Consider the following 17,034-nt stretch of genomic DNA (forward strand, 5'->3'; position numbering starts at 1 on the left):
GTCCCCAATACCCCACCTCTGGGGGTCAGTGCCACTCTCAGGACTGACTCCCCCTGTCCCTGTCCCCTCTCCCTGGAGTTGAGCTCCCGCTGGCTGGATGGCAGAGGCCAGTCAGTAGTGAGGTGGCTTGGTGGCCTTCATGGTGGCCTGCAGGGGGACCTGAGGCCTCACCTGCCACCCCTGGCTGCCTGCTGCCAGGGTCTCCTGCCTGTGGACAGGTCACATCCTGGTGGAGGTGAGTGTCATCCTGGGGTGATCTCTGCCCCACCAGTTAGGGTGTAGGTCGTAGGTCAGGGGTCAGTTTCAAGCCCCTGTGCTGGCCCAGGTGTGGCTGGTGCTAGAACTGGCTCAGTCCTCATGGCCACAGCTACTGCCCCCCCCCCCCAATCAGGTTTCTGCAGCAGCCCTGTGGTATGCAATGCAGGCACAGGGTAGACCTGGACACAGCCTGGCTGCATGTGTGTCCTTCCAACTTGGCTGTGGCTGCCCAACCCTGCCCCTCTGCGGGGAGGCAGTCCCTTCTCTGCTGGCTCCCTGGCCACATGGTCCTGGGTGGGCAGGAGTGTGGGCAGCACAGCTAGGGTGGCTTGTGGGGTTTTCAGACTGATGCTGTCGGTTTGCACAGCCCCTTGTCTGGCCAGCCTCGGGTGGGGCCCTCTACTCTCAGGCTCAGCCCCACCCGCTGTCCCCACGCTGACTGCTGTGGTCTGAGAGGCCACCAGGACAGCGGGGTGAGCCCCAGGCCCCTAGGAGGATGCTGGTGCCTGAGGCAGGTGCCTGTGGAGCGTAGAGGATGTCAGTCCTGTCCTAGTGCACCAGGCCCTGGGGAGCAGGACCTCCACAGGGCCTGGGTGGGGCTTGGGTGTGGGTCGGGATGCACCTTGCCGTGCTGACCACGGCGTGGATTCGTGGAGTTCATGAGGCCAAGGGACTGCTCTCTCCTCTGCTGTCCCCCACTGCTGCCTCACTTCTGTCATCCATGGCGGGAGAGGGGCCCTTGCAGGACCCCTTCCTGCTTCTCCTTTGTGCTGAAGTTGCATTGTGAAGTCAGTGGTGTCCATGGGAGGCTGTGAGATACAGCCGGCAGGCAGCTCACGCATCCAGAAAAACCTGTTAAGAGTCAGTGGGAAATGACAAAACCATGTTTTGAGTGGAAGACTTGCCTCTCTAGACCTCCTGGTGATGCAGACTGAAGATCCCAAGGACAGAGACCGCCTGGAAAACACCACGAACCCTTCCTTGTCTTGCTGCACAGACGCCCCCAGGGGCTGTGGAACATTGTCGGGACCTTGCTGGGTCGGGACTAGTGATGTGGGGTGGGGCTCCCCACCATCAGAGCCTCCAGGCCCCAGGCACTGACTAGGCCTGTGGTCCCACTTAGCAGAGAGGAACGGCTACGTCCACGCCAAGCCTGGTGGAGAGTGAGGTCGGTTGGTGCAGGAGGTGGGATCTGCCTCTGTGTGTGGATTGGTTTATGGTTTCACCTGCAGACTAATCCCTGCAATGTGAGACCTTGTGTAACCCAGCAGGGTGGTAGTCCCAGATGAGCAGGCCTTGGCCAGGCTGCAGCAGCCCAGAGGAGGGAAGGTGCAGGGGTGGTCTTAGGCCCAGGGGGCTGGGGGTGTTGGAGAAGCTGCCCCCAGCAAAAGGGACAACAGGGCCGCAGTGTCCTGCCAGAGAGTTTCTAGAGGCAGAAGGACATGCCACCAGGGAGTTTGGGACCCAGGGTGCTGACAGCAGTAGACCAGAGCCCCTTGCTGGCCACTGTGCTGGACTCTTGGGGTCCTGCCTAGCTGCCCCTGGCCATGTGACCCCAGTGGTCTTGCCCTTGTCCTGGGTCCCTCGCATTGCTGCCCACCTGGGCCCCTGAGGCCAGGTGGCTGTGCCACCCGCAGGGCTCTGGCCCTGAGGGATTGGCCTCGGCTTGGGGTTGGGGCCATCGTGGAGGGTCCTCCTCCCTGGGGCGCCCTGTCCATCACTCTGCTCTGGGGCCACAGCCCAAGCAGCTCGAAGGTAGCCATAGCATCTTCCTGGGTGAGGCCCCAAGACAGTAGTTCCTGGTGACTTGGAGCCAGGGCCTGTGTCACATGCCTGACGTCACCTCTGCCCACTCCCACCCATCACCTAGGTCCTTGGTGCAGGAGTCCCACGAAGGCTCAGGGGACACAGCCCTGCTGCCTCACTCATGGATGCCCTGCCCTGCCCCGCCCCTCAGTTCCACTTGTCCTGCGTGAGAAGTTTTTGGAAGAGCACAGGGGAGGTGGATCCTCCAGGTGTGCCCGGCTGTGGCCCAGCTGTGGGTTGGCCTGATTGGTGCCTGTGGGCACATGAGCCCTCCACCTCTTGCTCCTCACCTGCTGCGTCTACTGGGCTAGGCACTCATCCCCACCAGCCCTGTCCACCTGGGTGTCCCTGTCCCCACCGGCCCTGTCCAGCAGGTGTGCAGATGGGTTGGGTGGGATGGCCACCTAGGAGTCGCGTAGTGCCCCCTCTGCTTATGGGCAGAGTGTGGGTGCCCAGAACCATCTTCAGGTTCTGTGGCCTTGGGCCCCTGGGGGTGGTGGGGTGATGGGACGCAGGGCCCCAAAGACTGCCAGGGTGATAGGCAGTGGGTGAAGCCCATTCAGCCTGGCCAGGAGAGCAGATACCTAGGGTAGGTACTATGTGGAGTGCAGGCCGGATCCCTGGTGGAGGGTGGGTGGCATGGGATCCTCCTCCCCCTGACTCCACCTGGCTTGGGTCCACTACAAGATCCTGGCCTGAGGTGCCTCTGCTGCGGGTCCTGCCAGCCTGGCCTGCAGCCACTCTGTTCCTACTTAAGGATGAGAAGCTCCTCTGTACCCTAGGCCTCACATCTGACACCCAGAAGCCAAGAACTGGCCTCTGTTCTTCTCTGGTCCATTGCCTGGCACGGTGCTGGGTTTGCAGCCTGGAAATGTTACCTGGGGATGGGGACTCCTGGGCCCTGCTGGTGCTCTCCTTTCTGCCCACCTGGTCTGGCTTCAGTGCATTCCTCACCACAGTGCCCAGGCTGTGTGCCTGGCACCCAGGCCTGGCTGCCCCGACAAGAGCAGAGCTTGCACATGTGGACCATCCTGCATGCTGAGCGGCTGGGGCCTTCAAGGCCGGTTGGAAGTCCTAGTGTCCTTGGTGGGCAGGGACACGTGCATCTGTCCCCACAAACACTGCATATTTTGGTGTCCAAGTCGCCCTCTTCTCTGGCTGCTCCTCCTTGGGGTGGGGCTGGAGCTTGCAGATCCTCTGAATCCTGTACCAGGTCATGCCGCTGCCTCCCTCCAGCCGGCAGGGGTCCTGTCTCTGAGCTTCACTGTCTCTGGGCTGCCTGACGCCGGGACACCCTTCCACACCACAAGGTGCCCTCCTGTCTGTCCCCAGCAGCATAGAGTGCTGGCCCACTGCTGCACAGGTTCCGCGTGTTGCTCAGAATCCAGGAACTGAAACCCCAGCTTGGGAAGGAGGCACTGAGAGTGCACGCCCGTCTGGACCATACCCTGGTGGAGGTGTCCGGGTTCTTAGGGGACACGTGGGGGACACCTCTTTCTGGCTGAGCCTGTGCCAGGCAGGAGGAGCAGGCAGGCGCCCTCTAGGGGGAGCACGTCCCATGCCTCCCCTCCCTGCACGGTGCAATGTTGGGGCACAGGGAGCAGCCCAGCAGAACCATCGCTGCCCCCCCATCACCACCATGCCTGCCCCATGTTCTGACCGGCTCTTGGGGCTCAGACGGCGAGGAGTCTGCGGTGGTGAGGGGTGAGGGGAAGGTCCAGGTCTCCCTGGCAGCCAGACACCGTGAGGGACAGGAGCGGCAGTTCGAGGGCTGGCCCCTGAGTGGGAAGGGCTGTGGAGCTCCCAGCTGCCCAGCCCAGGGTACCTGCTGGCAGTGGGCGGTGGGTGGCCACAGCCCACCCCTGTGGGTGATAGGCAGGCTGCCGGCAGGCTTGGACTCCTCTGGAATGGGGGTGCGGTGGCATCAACTGACAGGCTCTCCCCAGAAGGGCCCCTGGCTGGCTGTGCATGCCTGGGGAGGGCCCAAGGATAGCATTGGCCCAGCTATGTGGGGTGCAGTCATCAGGTAGAGACACCCGGGCTGGCCAGGGAGGCAGGGTGCTGCCTGTGGCTCTGTGGGGCGTTGGTCTTGTCTTACTGATTTGCAAGAAACTCAACCATATGGACACAACTGTCCGGGTCAGCCATGGCAGACATTTCTGTGGGGTCTTGTTTGTCTCAGAATTCTATTATTCCTAAGGAAAGAAATGAACTTTCATGTAATAAAATCTACAAATAAATATTTGTATTTATTTCTTACTTCAGTGTCCTTTCTGAGAAGTCCTTTTGCTGCACAGATTTTCACCTGGTATAAGGCAGACTTTTTAAGAAGAGAGGTCTGGATTTGGCCCTGTCCCTTCCTCTTCTGTCCAGGAACCTGTCAGATGTGCCAGCTGAGTGCAGGCCACGGTGCACAGAGAGGAGGACCCTGAGATTCCCCTTGGCTGTGGGGCCAGAAGTCCTTGCTGGCCCTTCTGGGCCCACCAGGCCGTGTCCCGTGGATGGATCCAAGGGCGGGTGGCTGACATGGGGCTGGTCCTTCTGGATGCCCAGCCTGGCTGCCGGGTCCGCCTGGGGATGGAGGAGGAGAGGCCCAGTGAGGAGGCCGGCCTCCTGCTCCAGCCCAGGAAGAGGCCCAGCTCTTCTGAGAATGGAACAGTTAAGTCCTTCAACTGAGGTGAGGGTGAGGGTGTGGCTCACGCCTGACCCAGCAGGTGAGCTTCTGGGGATTTAAGCTCACGCTTGGCCATAGTGGCCACACCCCACCTGACGCCTGTGCCAGGCGCCCGCACCCTTCCGCCGTCAGCTGAGAGCTGAGGGAACCTGGGCAGTGGGACCTGGGGCCTCAGACCTGGGCAGCTGGCAGCATTCCCGGCATCCCATGGCAGCATGCTGTCCCTGGTGGGCGGCTCTCAGAGGTGAGGCAGGGGTGCAGGGTGGCACAATGGACCAAGGTGCTTTGCTCCATGGGAGTCCTGAGCGCCAGGAAAGGAGGCTTTGTCTCAAAAAGGAAGTCTGCTTGGCTTTGGGGATTTTACCGCTAAGGCGTCTCTGAATTTGGCCTCTTTGGGTTTCATTTCAGACAGCAGAGAAGTCCCTCCCTGTCCTTCCCAGGCTCGGGCTGGTCGTGGGTGCCTGGGGCCTGGGGACCCAAGGGATTGGGGTGGGGTACCAGGGCTAGGTCTGCGCTTCGAGGACAGTCCGGGGCCAGAGTCCCTCACACTTCTGTGCATTTTAGGGTGCTCAGGAGGAGGGGATGGGGCCTGGTGGCCTTGGAGGGTGGGGTGCCTGTCCTCACCTCCAGGGGTGACTGATGGTGTGCCCCTCACCAAGGAGCAAGGAAAGTTGGGTTTTCCTTCTGTCTAGGCCCGAAGGAGGCAGGCGTGGTCTTTAGACACCTTGCAGTCCACTCCCATGGCTTGCTGTGGTGCTTTTGGGGTTCCTGCAGGCTGGAGCCTCCAGCGCTGTGGCCAGTTTTGCAGATGTGGCTGTGGAGGCCTGTTGCCTGGTGCCACCTGGTGGGATCCCTGGGTCCCCTCCAGCTCAGGGCCTCCGGTGCCCTCCATACCCAGGAGGCCGCTGCTGTATCCTGTTTTCACCTTGGCAGTAGCTGTGGCAGTGGGCAGCTGGTCCTCCTACAGCCAGGGGCCCCTGGTACCCACGACCAGCTCAAGCCTGGGGAGGACAGGGAGAGCTTTCTCTGCTGCCTGAAATGAAACCAAAAAAGTCCTGGCTCTTCCCGAAACCTGCCTTCCTGGAGTGTTGAGCCCTGGGGAGTTTCGCCAGGGCGCAGAGCTGTGTTGCCCTGCGATGGGCTATGTGGCTCCAGTCCTGGGGTTGGTGGACTGTGGATGCCTGGCCGGCTTGCCAGTGACCATGCTGGTGGCCAGGTCTGAGTGGGATAGGGCCTAGAAAAGCCCTGGCGGAGGGCAGAGGCCGCCTTCCTGCCTGGGGATGAGCCCCACACTGAGAGGTCAGCGTCTCCCAGACAGGTCAGGTCCCCATCCGCTGCTGTGCCTGGGTGGGCCTGGGTGGGCCTGGGTGTGCCGGGTGGGTGGTAGTGGCTGTGGCTGTAGGAGTCACCACGTGTCCCTGGAAAAGCCTGGCTTGTGTCTGAATCAGGTCCTGGAGCCTGGTAACCTGTCCCCAAGTGGGTGGTGTGCTGGCATGTCCTAGGACATCACCCCAACCAGTCAGTAGCCTGTGTCCAGAGCTAGGTGACCCCTACCTTAGGGTGTAGCCAGGTAGTGGTGGGGAAAGGTGTGGTGCAGAGCCCATGGCGGGGGCCACACTGCTCAGGAGGTGCCTGGAGATAGCACCCCTCAATTTCCCCATCCCTTAGTGGCTAAGCCACTGTTGAAAGAAACATCCAGAAAGCAGTGCTCAGACAGAACATTCCAGCTGTCCATGGAGCCACCAGCCCCCCTGGCCCTGCCAGATCTGGGTGTGACTCAGGCAGCCCCTGAGGCAGGGATGTCCATCTCTCCTTGGTCACTGGCCAGTGGTGCAGGCTCTGGGTCCTGGGTGGCCCTAGGGGTGGCCTTGGGTGGGTCCCCTGGGTGTCCATGTGTGGAGGTTTGAACTGCCTGCTACTCTGTTTCAGTGACCACTGTGGCCAGGGATGCAGGGGTGGCCATCTCTCCCTCGGAGCTCGGGCCAGGACCCGTGCCAGGCAGGGCGTCCACTGTAACTGGGGAGACAGAGAGTGAGCACCCTATGGCATGGGGGCCCTTGCCTGTGAGCACCAGGGCTCCTACTCCTACTGTGCCTCCTGGCCTTCCAGGCTGTGAGAAGCTCCAGGGTGGGCAGGGTTGTAGGTCCTGGGCAAGCATCCTCATCCCCTGCACTGGCTGCTCACTGGGAGGAAGGGACTGCAGGGTGTGGTGGTCACTGCAGCCACCCCTCAAACCCCACAGGCAGACAGAGCTCAGTGCACCTCATAAGTCATTATGGACAGGCTCCACACCCTGGAGGGAGGCCCAGACCAGAATGGGTGGGGGGCTGGAGAGGGTGTCAGGTCCCCCTCTTCTGGCCGGGAGGGCTGGGCCTTCTCTGACAGAGGCAACACAAATTTAACATTTTAAAATAAATGGTAATTCCCCCTCCAGGCAGAAATGGGTAATGGCCTGGGGTTGTCTGGGCTGCGCCCACGCAGAGACACTCAGGAGGCCTGGTGGGTAGGTCCACGGCACCCACGCTACCAAGAAGGGCAGCCACAGAGCCCAGGTAGGAGGCTGGACAGCACCCCCTACTTGAGTTCATCCTGGGTCCCAGGAGACTGGAAGGCCCCCTGCGCTGGCTCGCTGGCCTGACCACGGAGAATAAATGTCTGCTATCTTTACAGCAGGAAGTGGCTTGTACTAGGAGCCAGCCAGGTGTCAGCCGACAGCCCTCCTGGCTACGGTTCAGAGAGAGTCGGGAGGGCGGCAGCAAGCTCATTAAACGTTCAAGAGGTTCTTCTTTGTCTGAAGGGTGGATTCACAGTCACGACGTGTTTGTCTATGTTCTAAGGGGAGCATTCCTTTCCCTTTTTACACCTGGGAATTGGTATTTAGTTTTAAAAATTTAAACTGTGTGTTTGTCCTTCCGTAGATGAGCGCAAGCCAGGCTGACTGGGGTAGTGTGCTGGGCTCTGGGTTGTGGTTTCCGTGTGCCCTCCTCAGGCAGGGAGCAGGTGTGCAGGGCAGTATGTGTGTGTGTTGGAGTCGGGTCCAGTGGCCGGCTGGGCACATCCTTGCCTCTGCTCTGGGAGACCCTGGGCCCGACGTGGGGTCTCCGGGTTGCTTCTGGCGGGACTGGCTCTTGGGGGACCATCAGACAGATGGCCAGTGTGTGCCAGGTTTAATGAACCCGAGCTGGGTGGTAACAGTGTTTGTGTTTGAGGAAGGGCTTTATGTGGAACAAAGCGAGGGCCAAGTGACAGGTAAGCCCCACAGGGCTCTTATCAGGCGGGTTAAACCCTAACTATACGGGGCTGTAAAATGTCCTATCCCTCTCAGGCACACGCTCTGCAGCCACCCTTCCTAGGAGCTACTGTCCCACAGCCATGGCCCTCAGTGACTTGGTACTCGACTCCGGGTAGCTCTGTGGGGATGGAAAGGACCTGTCCCCTCTCACGCATCCCCGCAAGGACCCCAAATGTCACCGCTGGCCACTTGCTCTTCTCCACCCGTCCCTGCCTGCCCCGGACCTGAGCGTCCCCAGAGTTTCTGTCCACTGCAATGGTGATGCCCACAAAGGCCCCTTGGCCCACCTGGCCCCTGGAACCTCCTCCACCCTGCTCTGAGCTCTGTGTCTGGAAGACTTAGGAGGACTGTGGGGGTGAGGTCAGGCCTGCGGAATGGACGTGTGGCTAGGGGGCTCTGGCAGGGTGGGATGGGGCGCTGCATTAGGGATCTGACGCACGCACTTGTGCAGCCTCCTTGCCCTACTGTCTCCTGCGTCTCTGCAACCCACACTCTTGGTATGGAAGACAGGAGACCAGATGGAACAGGGGGCAGCTGGTAGAGCTGGCCTCCACCCATGCACATGAGTGTGGCCTGTGGGCAATTCTCTCCCATGCAAAGCCCTGCTCTGGCCCCTGAGAAGGCCCAGGAGCACCCCAAAACCCAGACCACAGCCCCTAAAGAGCAAGGGCCTGGCACTGCTTGGAGCCATGGCTGGTTCCTGGCCTGGCCAGGCAGCACCCAAGATGAGCCTGGTGCCTTCTGGTCAGCAAGGGCCTAAGAGCAGAGCAGGACATGTGCTTGGCCTGCCTCATTCCTGTGGTCCTGAAGGGCCCGACAGCAAGGAGTGCAGAGGAGGCTGGTGCCTTGGCAGTGATGTGACTCTTCTAGAAACAGCTTCCTAGGGAGAACACTAAGGCTTGGTGAGGGCATCTGGAAATGCAGCTCGAATAAATATTTTATTTGCCAATACAATAAGACTGGCAAATCTTAAAACATGCCAGACAATATGAAGCGCAATTAGCAAACTCATGAGAGCTCTGACACCTCAGACTGCGCTTCAAAGGGCAGTGACATCTTGCTTCTCCAAGTCACAACAACCTCATGTCCCTGGCAGGCAATGCTTGGGTGTCTGGCGTCCCAGGGAGAGACCCTCCGCAGGACGTCAGGCTGTTCTGATCGAGTCCCGCCCGCAGACACCAGGCCCTCCCGGTGACTTCTCTGCCTCCCTCCTGAGAGACACTCACATGCTTCTCCTGTTTATTCCATCAGGCCACAGGGGTCATCACATGGCCAGCAACTGTGTGCCCGCAGGGTAGAGCATGGCTCTGGCCGCAGCCACATCCTTGTGATCTATGGGTGCTGATTCAGAGGAATGCACGGTCACTCAGTGAAGATGGAGACAACGGCTGCCCACACAGACCTAGTCACTCTTAGGATGAATCCTTGGGGTGAACTTGGTGGGTGATCCCAGTGTAGCCTGGCACACGCAGCACTATCCAGAGGCGTGGCAGCCCCTGTGCCTGGAGGTGGGAACCCTTGCCATGCTGGGACCACTGGCCAGGGGCCTGCCCCTCTGGAGATCATCGTGCCTGCCTTCTTCCTGCTGTTTCTAGCTGGAGGACCAGTGCTGGCCACTTGTCTCCAGCCCCTGCTATCCCCTGATTTTCGTCTGGGTACCACATCCCTGCAGTGTTAGTGGTGGCTCTGTCTGTTCTGCCACCTGGGAGACCCCTGCTATGTTCTTTCTGCGTGCAGTCTTCCCAGATGTTGCTGTAGGTTTTTCTTGGCACCAATTGTCCCTCAGTTGCCTGGGCCTGTGGGGCAGCTGCCTGCTGCATAGCAGCCCTGGGTGCGCTCTAGGGGAGGCCACCTTCCCCTTTTCCCTCCCTCATCTCCTCCAAACAAGGGGCACTTGGGACCTTCTGCAGGGTCCCCACAAAGGGCCCAGGGCCAACTCTCATGTGGCCAGGAGATGGGTGGTGGGGTGGGAAGTTCCAGTGGAAAGGTGGTCAGGCCCAGAACTATTGGCAAGGGCCACTGTGACACCTGGGTGTGTCTGGGACAGTCGATGATAGTGTCTGCCCTGGACACAGGACTGCTGCTGGGCATGTTCTCAGGTCACAGCGTCTCTGGGCTCAGAATCTAAGGTTCGTGGTGCTGTCCACAAAGGTAGGGTGGATGCCAGGTCTGCATGGTGTCTCCTCTTGCTGAGCTGCTCATGTAATCTGCTGTCTATCCACATCAGGGGTGGGCAGGGTGCACGTGGGTAAGCATCCCGGGAGGTGTGCGGCCCCTCCCAGTGGCTCTCTGTCCTACCAGGGCCCACTGGGGAGGGCAAAGCCATGCCTCCTCGGCTTGCTCCTGTATTCGGGAGTGAGAGGAACCAGGGAGATGCGCTGGGGCCTTAGGGAGCAGGCAGTGCTCAGCATGGCACGCTTCCCAGGTCTGCTGCTGGGATACCGCCACTGAAAATGCCAAGAAGGGAGCACCGGCCTTCTTGCCCATGGCCAGGACTGCCCAGGAAGCCGAAAGATAATGAAACCAAGCTTGCAGCCTGAGGGGTGACCTCCCAACAGCTCCCTGGGTCAGACCGGGCTGGGTCAGACCCAAGGCCGTGTCCTACTGGCTCACAGGCTCTGCTCCAGCGGGTTGGTCTGAGTCCTGAGTCACACCCACGTGGGCAGCTGCCTGTGGCCTGGTGTCAGGGCCCAGCAAGGCTGGCCCTGCAGGCAGTACCTAGCTCTGAGGGATCTGGGCCATGATCCACACCAGGACTGGGAGGAAACCTGCTTTCCCCCAGGGACGTTCCTCTCTGATGGGGATCCCATGGGGCCAGGCCTCACTGTGGCCTGGACCTGCACAGGCCACTACGCCACTTTGGTTGTGGGACTGTGCCCTGGCCAAGCACATATGAGTGGAGGTTTGCTAGAGCCTTCTAGAAAGGTGTCTGGCTCCTGTTGTGGTTGGCTGTGTTCTTATTCTCTTTTCGATGATCTAACGATGGATGTGATGTTGGAGCTTGGCAGCCATCTTCTGACCATGAAAGCAACATGTTGGAGTGGGGAAAATGCCAATATCCTGGGGTGAGGGGCTGGCAGAAGGCAGGACCAGTGGAGTGGGTAGAAAGTGGGGCCAGAGCAATGGGAAGCTGAGGGAAGGAAAGGGGGCAGGTTGGGGGGACAGACCGGGAGCTCCAGTCATTACTTTGTGACTGAGGCCGCTCGGAAGCCTCAGTGGAGATCTGGGGCCTAGCAAGCCTGGAGAGATGAATTTGGGTTGACCCCAGGGCGCTGAGACTGGCTAGGGCTTTCTCTCCCTTTCCCAGGTCCCATCCCTAAAAGTGCAGGTGACCATAAACCACCCAGGTGCATGTGGGACCGGGTAGGGGAGGGACAGGGAGGCCACTCACGGCCCGTCCACTGCTCCTGGAATCTTCTGTGCAGCTTCTGCCCAAACTCAAGCCCCGTGCATCAGGAATGTGCAGGCTCCATCTTGGGCTTGGTCCTGGTCAGCAAGGTGGGGGTCCCCTGCCCCCCTTACTGCTCCTGCTCTCCCATCCTGGTTGGATGCCAGTCAGTCAGCCAGACACCAGCAGGGTTAGGTTTAGGGCCAGGGTTAACCCTGAAGAATGTGGCTAGGCTTTGCAGGGCCATTTCTTGGGTGCTTTCTCCCTGGCAGGCATATGGCACTGTGTCCTTTCAGGGAAGAGGTGGAGTGAGAGAAGACACAAACCGTGTGTCCCTTAGCAGGGTGCTAATTCATCACTGAGTTCCACACTGTGGCTTCCTCCAGCCCTCGTCACTGCCCAGGGCCACCCCCAGATGCCACCCACTGGTTGGTGCCCTACGGTGGGTTTTGGGCATGCAGTGCAGTTGTGGCATCCAAGGCCTTCGAGCTCATCCCTGGCCTATATCTCTGCCTATCCACCTGGCCCTTCTTCCCTGTGCTCCTAGTCCTGGGCAGAGTGGGCAGAGCCTGCACCCAGTGTGCGACAGTGTACAGGGACAGGGCCTGTACGAGGGAGGGCTGTGTGGGGCTGTGCAGCAGTGAGGTCTACCCACAGGTCGCTCCGGACCGTCTTCCTTCTGGCGTTGGTTGTGCTCCTGCTGGTTGGCCTCCTGCATGTGCATGTGGAGCTGTTCCTGCCGTGAGTCCTGTGTTGTGTCCCTGTGGCCCAGGAGGGTTCTCCACCTCAGCAACCCCGAGGGCAGAGCCGGGGACCTCAACCTGCCCACCCCGGGGCACCAACACCTGCTGGAAGCCCGTGGTGGGACACATGTTCCCACTGAACTTCCCTTTCCCCTCCTGGAGAGGCCAGGAGGCCTTCCTGTGGGGATTTGTTAGTGTCCAGGGCCTCCTGAAGTGGCCTGGCCCCCAGGGTGGGGTCTGGGAAGGTGAAGGTCAGACCTGTGCCCCTCACTGCCAGTGTCCCCCTCCAGTAATCTTCCCCAGCTGGTGGCACAACTTCTGGCAAGAGGCCCTGACTCTGCATGGGTCTCTGCCCACCCCCTGGTTCCCAGGCCAGTGCAGGGCTCTGGATTCTGCCCTCTGGGCACTGGGGCAGGGAGGGCCTAGCACCTGGCCACTCTGGCCCTCACTTCAGGGGCCTTCTTCATCCCAGGGTGAAGGGTTGGGGTCAGCCAGGAATGACGGATGCGTGGCTGAGGTCACTGGGCCAGTGCCACACAGGTGCCCTGAAAGCCGGAAAGCAAGCTGCAAGTCCAGTCCGAGGGGGACTTGAGTTGGGGCTGAGCGTGCAGCCCATGTGGGAACTCGTCTGTCCCAGTGGGTCCCCTGGGCTGCAGACAGGGGCCACAGTGACAGGGCTGGGGTGGGGCACTGAGGTTGGGGGCCTGGACAGGAGGGCTGGGGGTCTGGGTGGGGTTCTGTGGGAGTGTACCGCCAGGCTGAGGCTTCCTGGGTCCTCCCTCCCAGCCAGATCAGGGCTGAGGTGGAGGGGCCACCGGTCACCAACATCATGTTCCTCAAGACACACAAGACGGCCAGCAGCACGGTGCTCAACATCCTCTACCGCTTTGCTGAGATGCACAACCTGTCCGTGGCGCTGCCCCAGGGCCCTGACTTCCACCTGGGCTTCCCCTGGCTCTTTGTGGCACGCTACGTGGAGGGTGCCCTGCAGGCTGGCCCTCACCCCAGGCCTCCCCGACAATTCAACATCATGTGCAATCATCTGCGGTTCAACCTTCCTGAGGTGGGGTTCTGAGGCTGGGGAAGGCAGGGACTACGGGTTCTGGGTGGCGGAGTCCAGGAAATGGAGCAGGGTTCTAAGCTCCAGGCTGCCAGGGCCCTGCGGTTGCTCTTGGAATGAGACCCAGCAGGCCGCCGTCCTCTGCCTGGCACTTGCAGCCCCCTCTGGCTCCGGAGCCTGCATCTCTCTCTGCTCTGGACCTTGGTGCTCGGCCCCAAGAAGTCCCTGCAGGTCATCTGGGTCTCCGCTGAGGGAACAGCTCCTCCCAGGGCTCCCCGATTTTCCTTCCAAAGGGAATTGTGTGTGGGGGTGAAGAAAGGCGTGGCCTAGCACAGCCGCAGCCCAGAACACGGGCCTTCTGGGTGGTGGGCAGCACGGTGGCCTGGACTGGCGAGGGCCGGATCGGCAGAGGCGATGGCGGGAGGGCGGCGCATGGCTGTGCTGTGCTGCGCTGCGCTGCAGAGGGGACAGACAGCCCAGCCGTCTCCCGGACAGTCGCTCCAGTGGGTGACACGAGGACCCCAAGGGGCACAGGACAGAGGGCGAGCCCACACCCGCCCCACACAGGTTGCGGGCTCACCAGCCTCCCTGCGGCCGTGTGGCTGGCTGGCTGGTGGCCCCGGGCACAGGGCGCGGGGAGAGCGGGCTCTGTTCCCGGCCCGTCACCTCCGCGAGCCCGCAGCACCCCTCTGTCCCCGCAGGTGCAGAAGGTCATGCCCAAGGACACCTTCTACTTCTCCATCCTGCGGCACCCGGTCGCCCACCTTGAGTCCTCCTTCACCTACTTCAAGGACGCGGCACCCGCCTTCCGCGCTGCGCGCAGCCTGGACGCCTTTCTGGAGACGCCACACCGCTTCTACAACGCCAGCGCAGGCCTGCGCAACGCGTACGCGCGCAACGGCATGTGGTTCGACCTGGGCTTCGACAGCGACGCGCCGGCCGAGGACGTCTACGTGCGCGCGCGCCTGGCCGAGGTGGAGCGGCGCTTCCAGCTGGTGCTCATCGCGGAGCACTTCGATGAGTCCATGGTGCTGCTGCGGCGCCGCCTGCGCTGGAGGCTGGACGACGTCGTCGCCTTCCGGTTGAACGCACGCGGCCAGCGCAGCGTGGCACGCCTGTCGCCCCCCGCCCAGGAGCGGGCGCTGCGCTGGAGCGCGCTGGACTGGCGCCTGTACCTGCACTTCAACCGCACCTTTTGGGCGCGCGTGCACGCTGAGCTGGGCCCGCGTCGCCTGAGCGCCGAGGTAGAGAGGCTGCGCGCGCGGCGCCGGGAGCTCCAGGCCCTGTGTCTGCCGCCCGGGGCGCTCCGCAGCGGGGCGAGCATCGCAGACCCGCAGCTGCGCCCCTACCAGTCCGGTGCCGCCGACATCCTGGGCTACGTCCTGCGGCCGGGCCTGGACAACGCCACGCTGCGCCTGTGCCAGAGGATGGTGACGCCGGAGGTCCAGTACATGGCCCGCCTGTACTCGCTGCAGTTCCCCGAGAAGCCCCCCAAAAAGATACCTTTCCTGGAGCACTAGGGCCCGCAGGCGCCGCCCCTCTCCAGCCTTCCCTAGAGACCCAGGCCACAGACCACAGACCACCACAGCAAGACGGAGAGCTGCAGACCCCCAGGCCGACCCACCCGGGACGCAGCCCACAAGGCCGGAGGGGGGAGTCCTCCCAGGCGACCCCCCTCCCCCGTCCCCAGAACAAAGAACACGAACCCAGGGAGAGCAGGCTGTGATCCCAAAGGACCTCAGCGGCTCCCTGAACCTGCCCTCCCCAGGACCTGGCACTGGTCCCTGGGGACATGCCTGTGACCTCCGTCGGAGCTGGGCCTGGGGCTGAGAACCGCTCAGATTGAGAGCTGTTCCCACGACAAAGGGTTCAGCCTGAACCCAGGTCGAGCGAGCTCCACGTTTACATCTAGCACTGCTCGCAGGAAGCCTCACGACCCGGGAGAGCTGGGAATGGTCTGTCCGACCTTGGAAGTCTGGAGACTGTGCTGGATGGGTGGCCCTCTTCCTTTGTCGTTCACGAGGAGAACCTGAGGCCCCTGTGTAGTAGGGTGTGGTCCCTGGCTGCCAGGGCCCAATGGGTAGAGTGGGGGTCACGAACCTGTCAGCACATGCCCTGGGAAAAGTGGGAAACGTAGGCACTCACATGGATAGCCCAGAGGCTCAGCCAGAGCCCGCTTGTGTGGGGGGCTCCTGCTGTGTCACCCAGCCCCTCAGCCCCAAGGTCCTGCATCTCCTGGCACCTGCTTCGGGATGTGTCCAGGCATTTCACAGAAAGGGGAGATGGCCCAGCAATCAGAACAGGGAGCTCCCAGGGACACTTCACGAAGGACGTTTCCAGTAAGATTAGAGGTATTATGGTGAATTTGAGAATAAAAAAGAATATTTGGAAATTGATCCAATGACTTCCAAACAAACCTGACTAGAGATAGTGAAGGGGGTGTTGCTTGCTAAGAGCCGGCGTCATCAGACTGTGTAGGGTCACCCAGCTCAGGCCAAAGGAAGATGAGGTGGAAATCCCTGTGAAAAGTGGCAGCAGAAGTCATATCTGAGACGAGCCCATGTGCAAATAGTGGGAGTCCTTGCAAAAGGAAAAAGTGAGGGAGAAGAATCTCGGGCAAACCGAGAATGGGAAGAATTGCCACCCATTGAGGAAATACTGGAGCTTTTAGCACAAGTTCCCACTGGAGCACCAGGTGGGGTCTACAGCTGCCTCAGAGAGTGTGGGCAGGTGTGGGAATCCAGGAGAGGGAAGAATACTGCGGCCTGGAAACAGCAGGTGCCCACCGTGCCTGCAGCCCTGCCCACGCCCAGTCGCTGTGCACCACTAGTCTCGCCCGCACAGCGATTATGCAGTTGAGGTCACAAGAGCAATTTAATGTCACTTTGTTTTTGCCTTCCAGGGTAGTGGGGTTTAAACTGTTACCATCATTCTGCAGGGAAATTTGGGAGTATTTACTACAATGTAAAAATGCTCGTGGTTTGTGATAGAGGATTCTGGAAACCATCTGTTTAAATTGTCCATTAAACAGGAGTGTTGGAAATACTGCTGTACTGTGGAGCCAATAAAAGCTGAGAACATAGGGTGTGGCTCAGACTCCTTTTAGGGGGCATTTTCAGCTCTCCTCTGGGATGGTGGTGGGCTCAGTGCAAGCCCGAGGAACAGCACCTGTGAGGTTCGTTGAACTCAGGACTGGACTGTGGGCAGGAAAGTGTCCCTTCTCAGGGATTTACACCAGGGGCTGAATCCTCAGGTGAGCCCGGGCCCCTGACATGGCCATGGGCTGTGGGGCAACTGGCTGGGGTGGGTTGGGGCTGGAGCAGGATGGTGAGGGCATAGTGGCCGGGGGGTGGGGTGGGGGGGTGGAGGCAGCCGGAGAGACAAGTCTCCTGACTTGAAAGAGGAGCTGGAAGTATAGATTCTTATGTGAAATCTCCAAGTTGAAAACAGCTGGCACTGCGTCAGACATTTTTCAGGGCTGTGAGTTGAGGAGGATGTTGATCGGCATTCAGGCATCCGTGCATGAGCACCCTTCCTTCAGAAGCCCCTGCTTTAGTCGCTTATGTCAGGGCTGGCAGGAGCGACTCCATCTTGATCCCGACAGCTTTCCTATTTCCCCCTTTCCATTGAGCCCATTCTGAGAACATTGCTGATAACCCACCTTGTAGTTAGGTTTGATTGTCCCTTATTGCAAGGATGGACCTGTCTCTGTTGTTGGCTTCCTGCTTTTACTTTGGAGCAAATGATTGGCTGTAAGGAATCAGTGTCAAAACCCTTTCAGCCACATTTGAGCAACAAGCATGTTGGGAAAGA

The 17,034-nt window shown here is 60.7% G+C and overlaps 1 protein-coding gene across 1 annotated transcript; it reads left to right on the forward strand.

Annotated features, from left to right (window-relative positions):
• Positions 1-126: 126 nt before the first annotated feature.
• Gal3st2 (galactose-3-O-sulfotransferase 2) lies at positions 127-16,302 on the forward strand. The gene is made up of 4 exons (XM_021247424.2): positions 127-4,982; positions 12,076-12,159; positions 12,948-13,224; positions 13,923-16,302. Exons 1-4 carry the CDS (start codon positions 4,954-4,956, stop codon positions 14,739-14,741), a joined length of 1,209 nt encoding a protein of 402 aa, XP_021103083.1. The 5' UTR covers positions 127-4,953; the 3' UTR covers positions 14,742-16,302.
• Positions 16,303-17,034: the final 732 nt, after the last annotated feature.

Source organism: Heterocephalus glaber, unplaced genomic scaffold, assembly GCF_053883595.1.
Source record: "Heterocephalus glaber isolate CG9 unplaced genomic scaffold, H.glaber_assembly_v1.0 deba00001226, whole genome shotgun sequence".
In the NCBI taxonomy this organism is placed as follows: Eukaryota; Metazoa; Chordata; class Mammalia; order Rodentia; family Bathyergidae; genus Heterocephalus; species Heterocephalus glaber.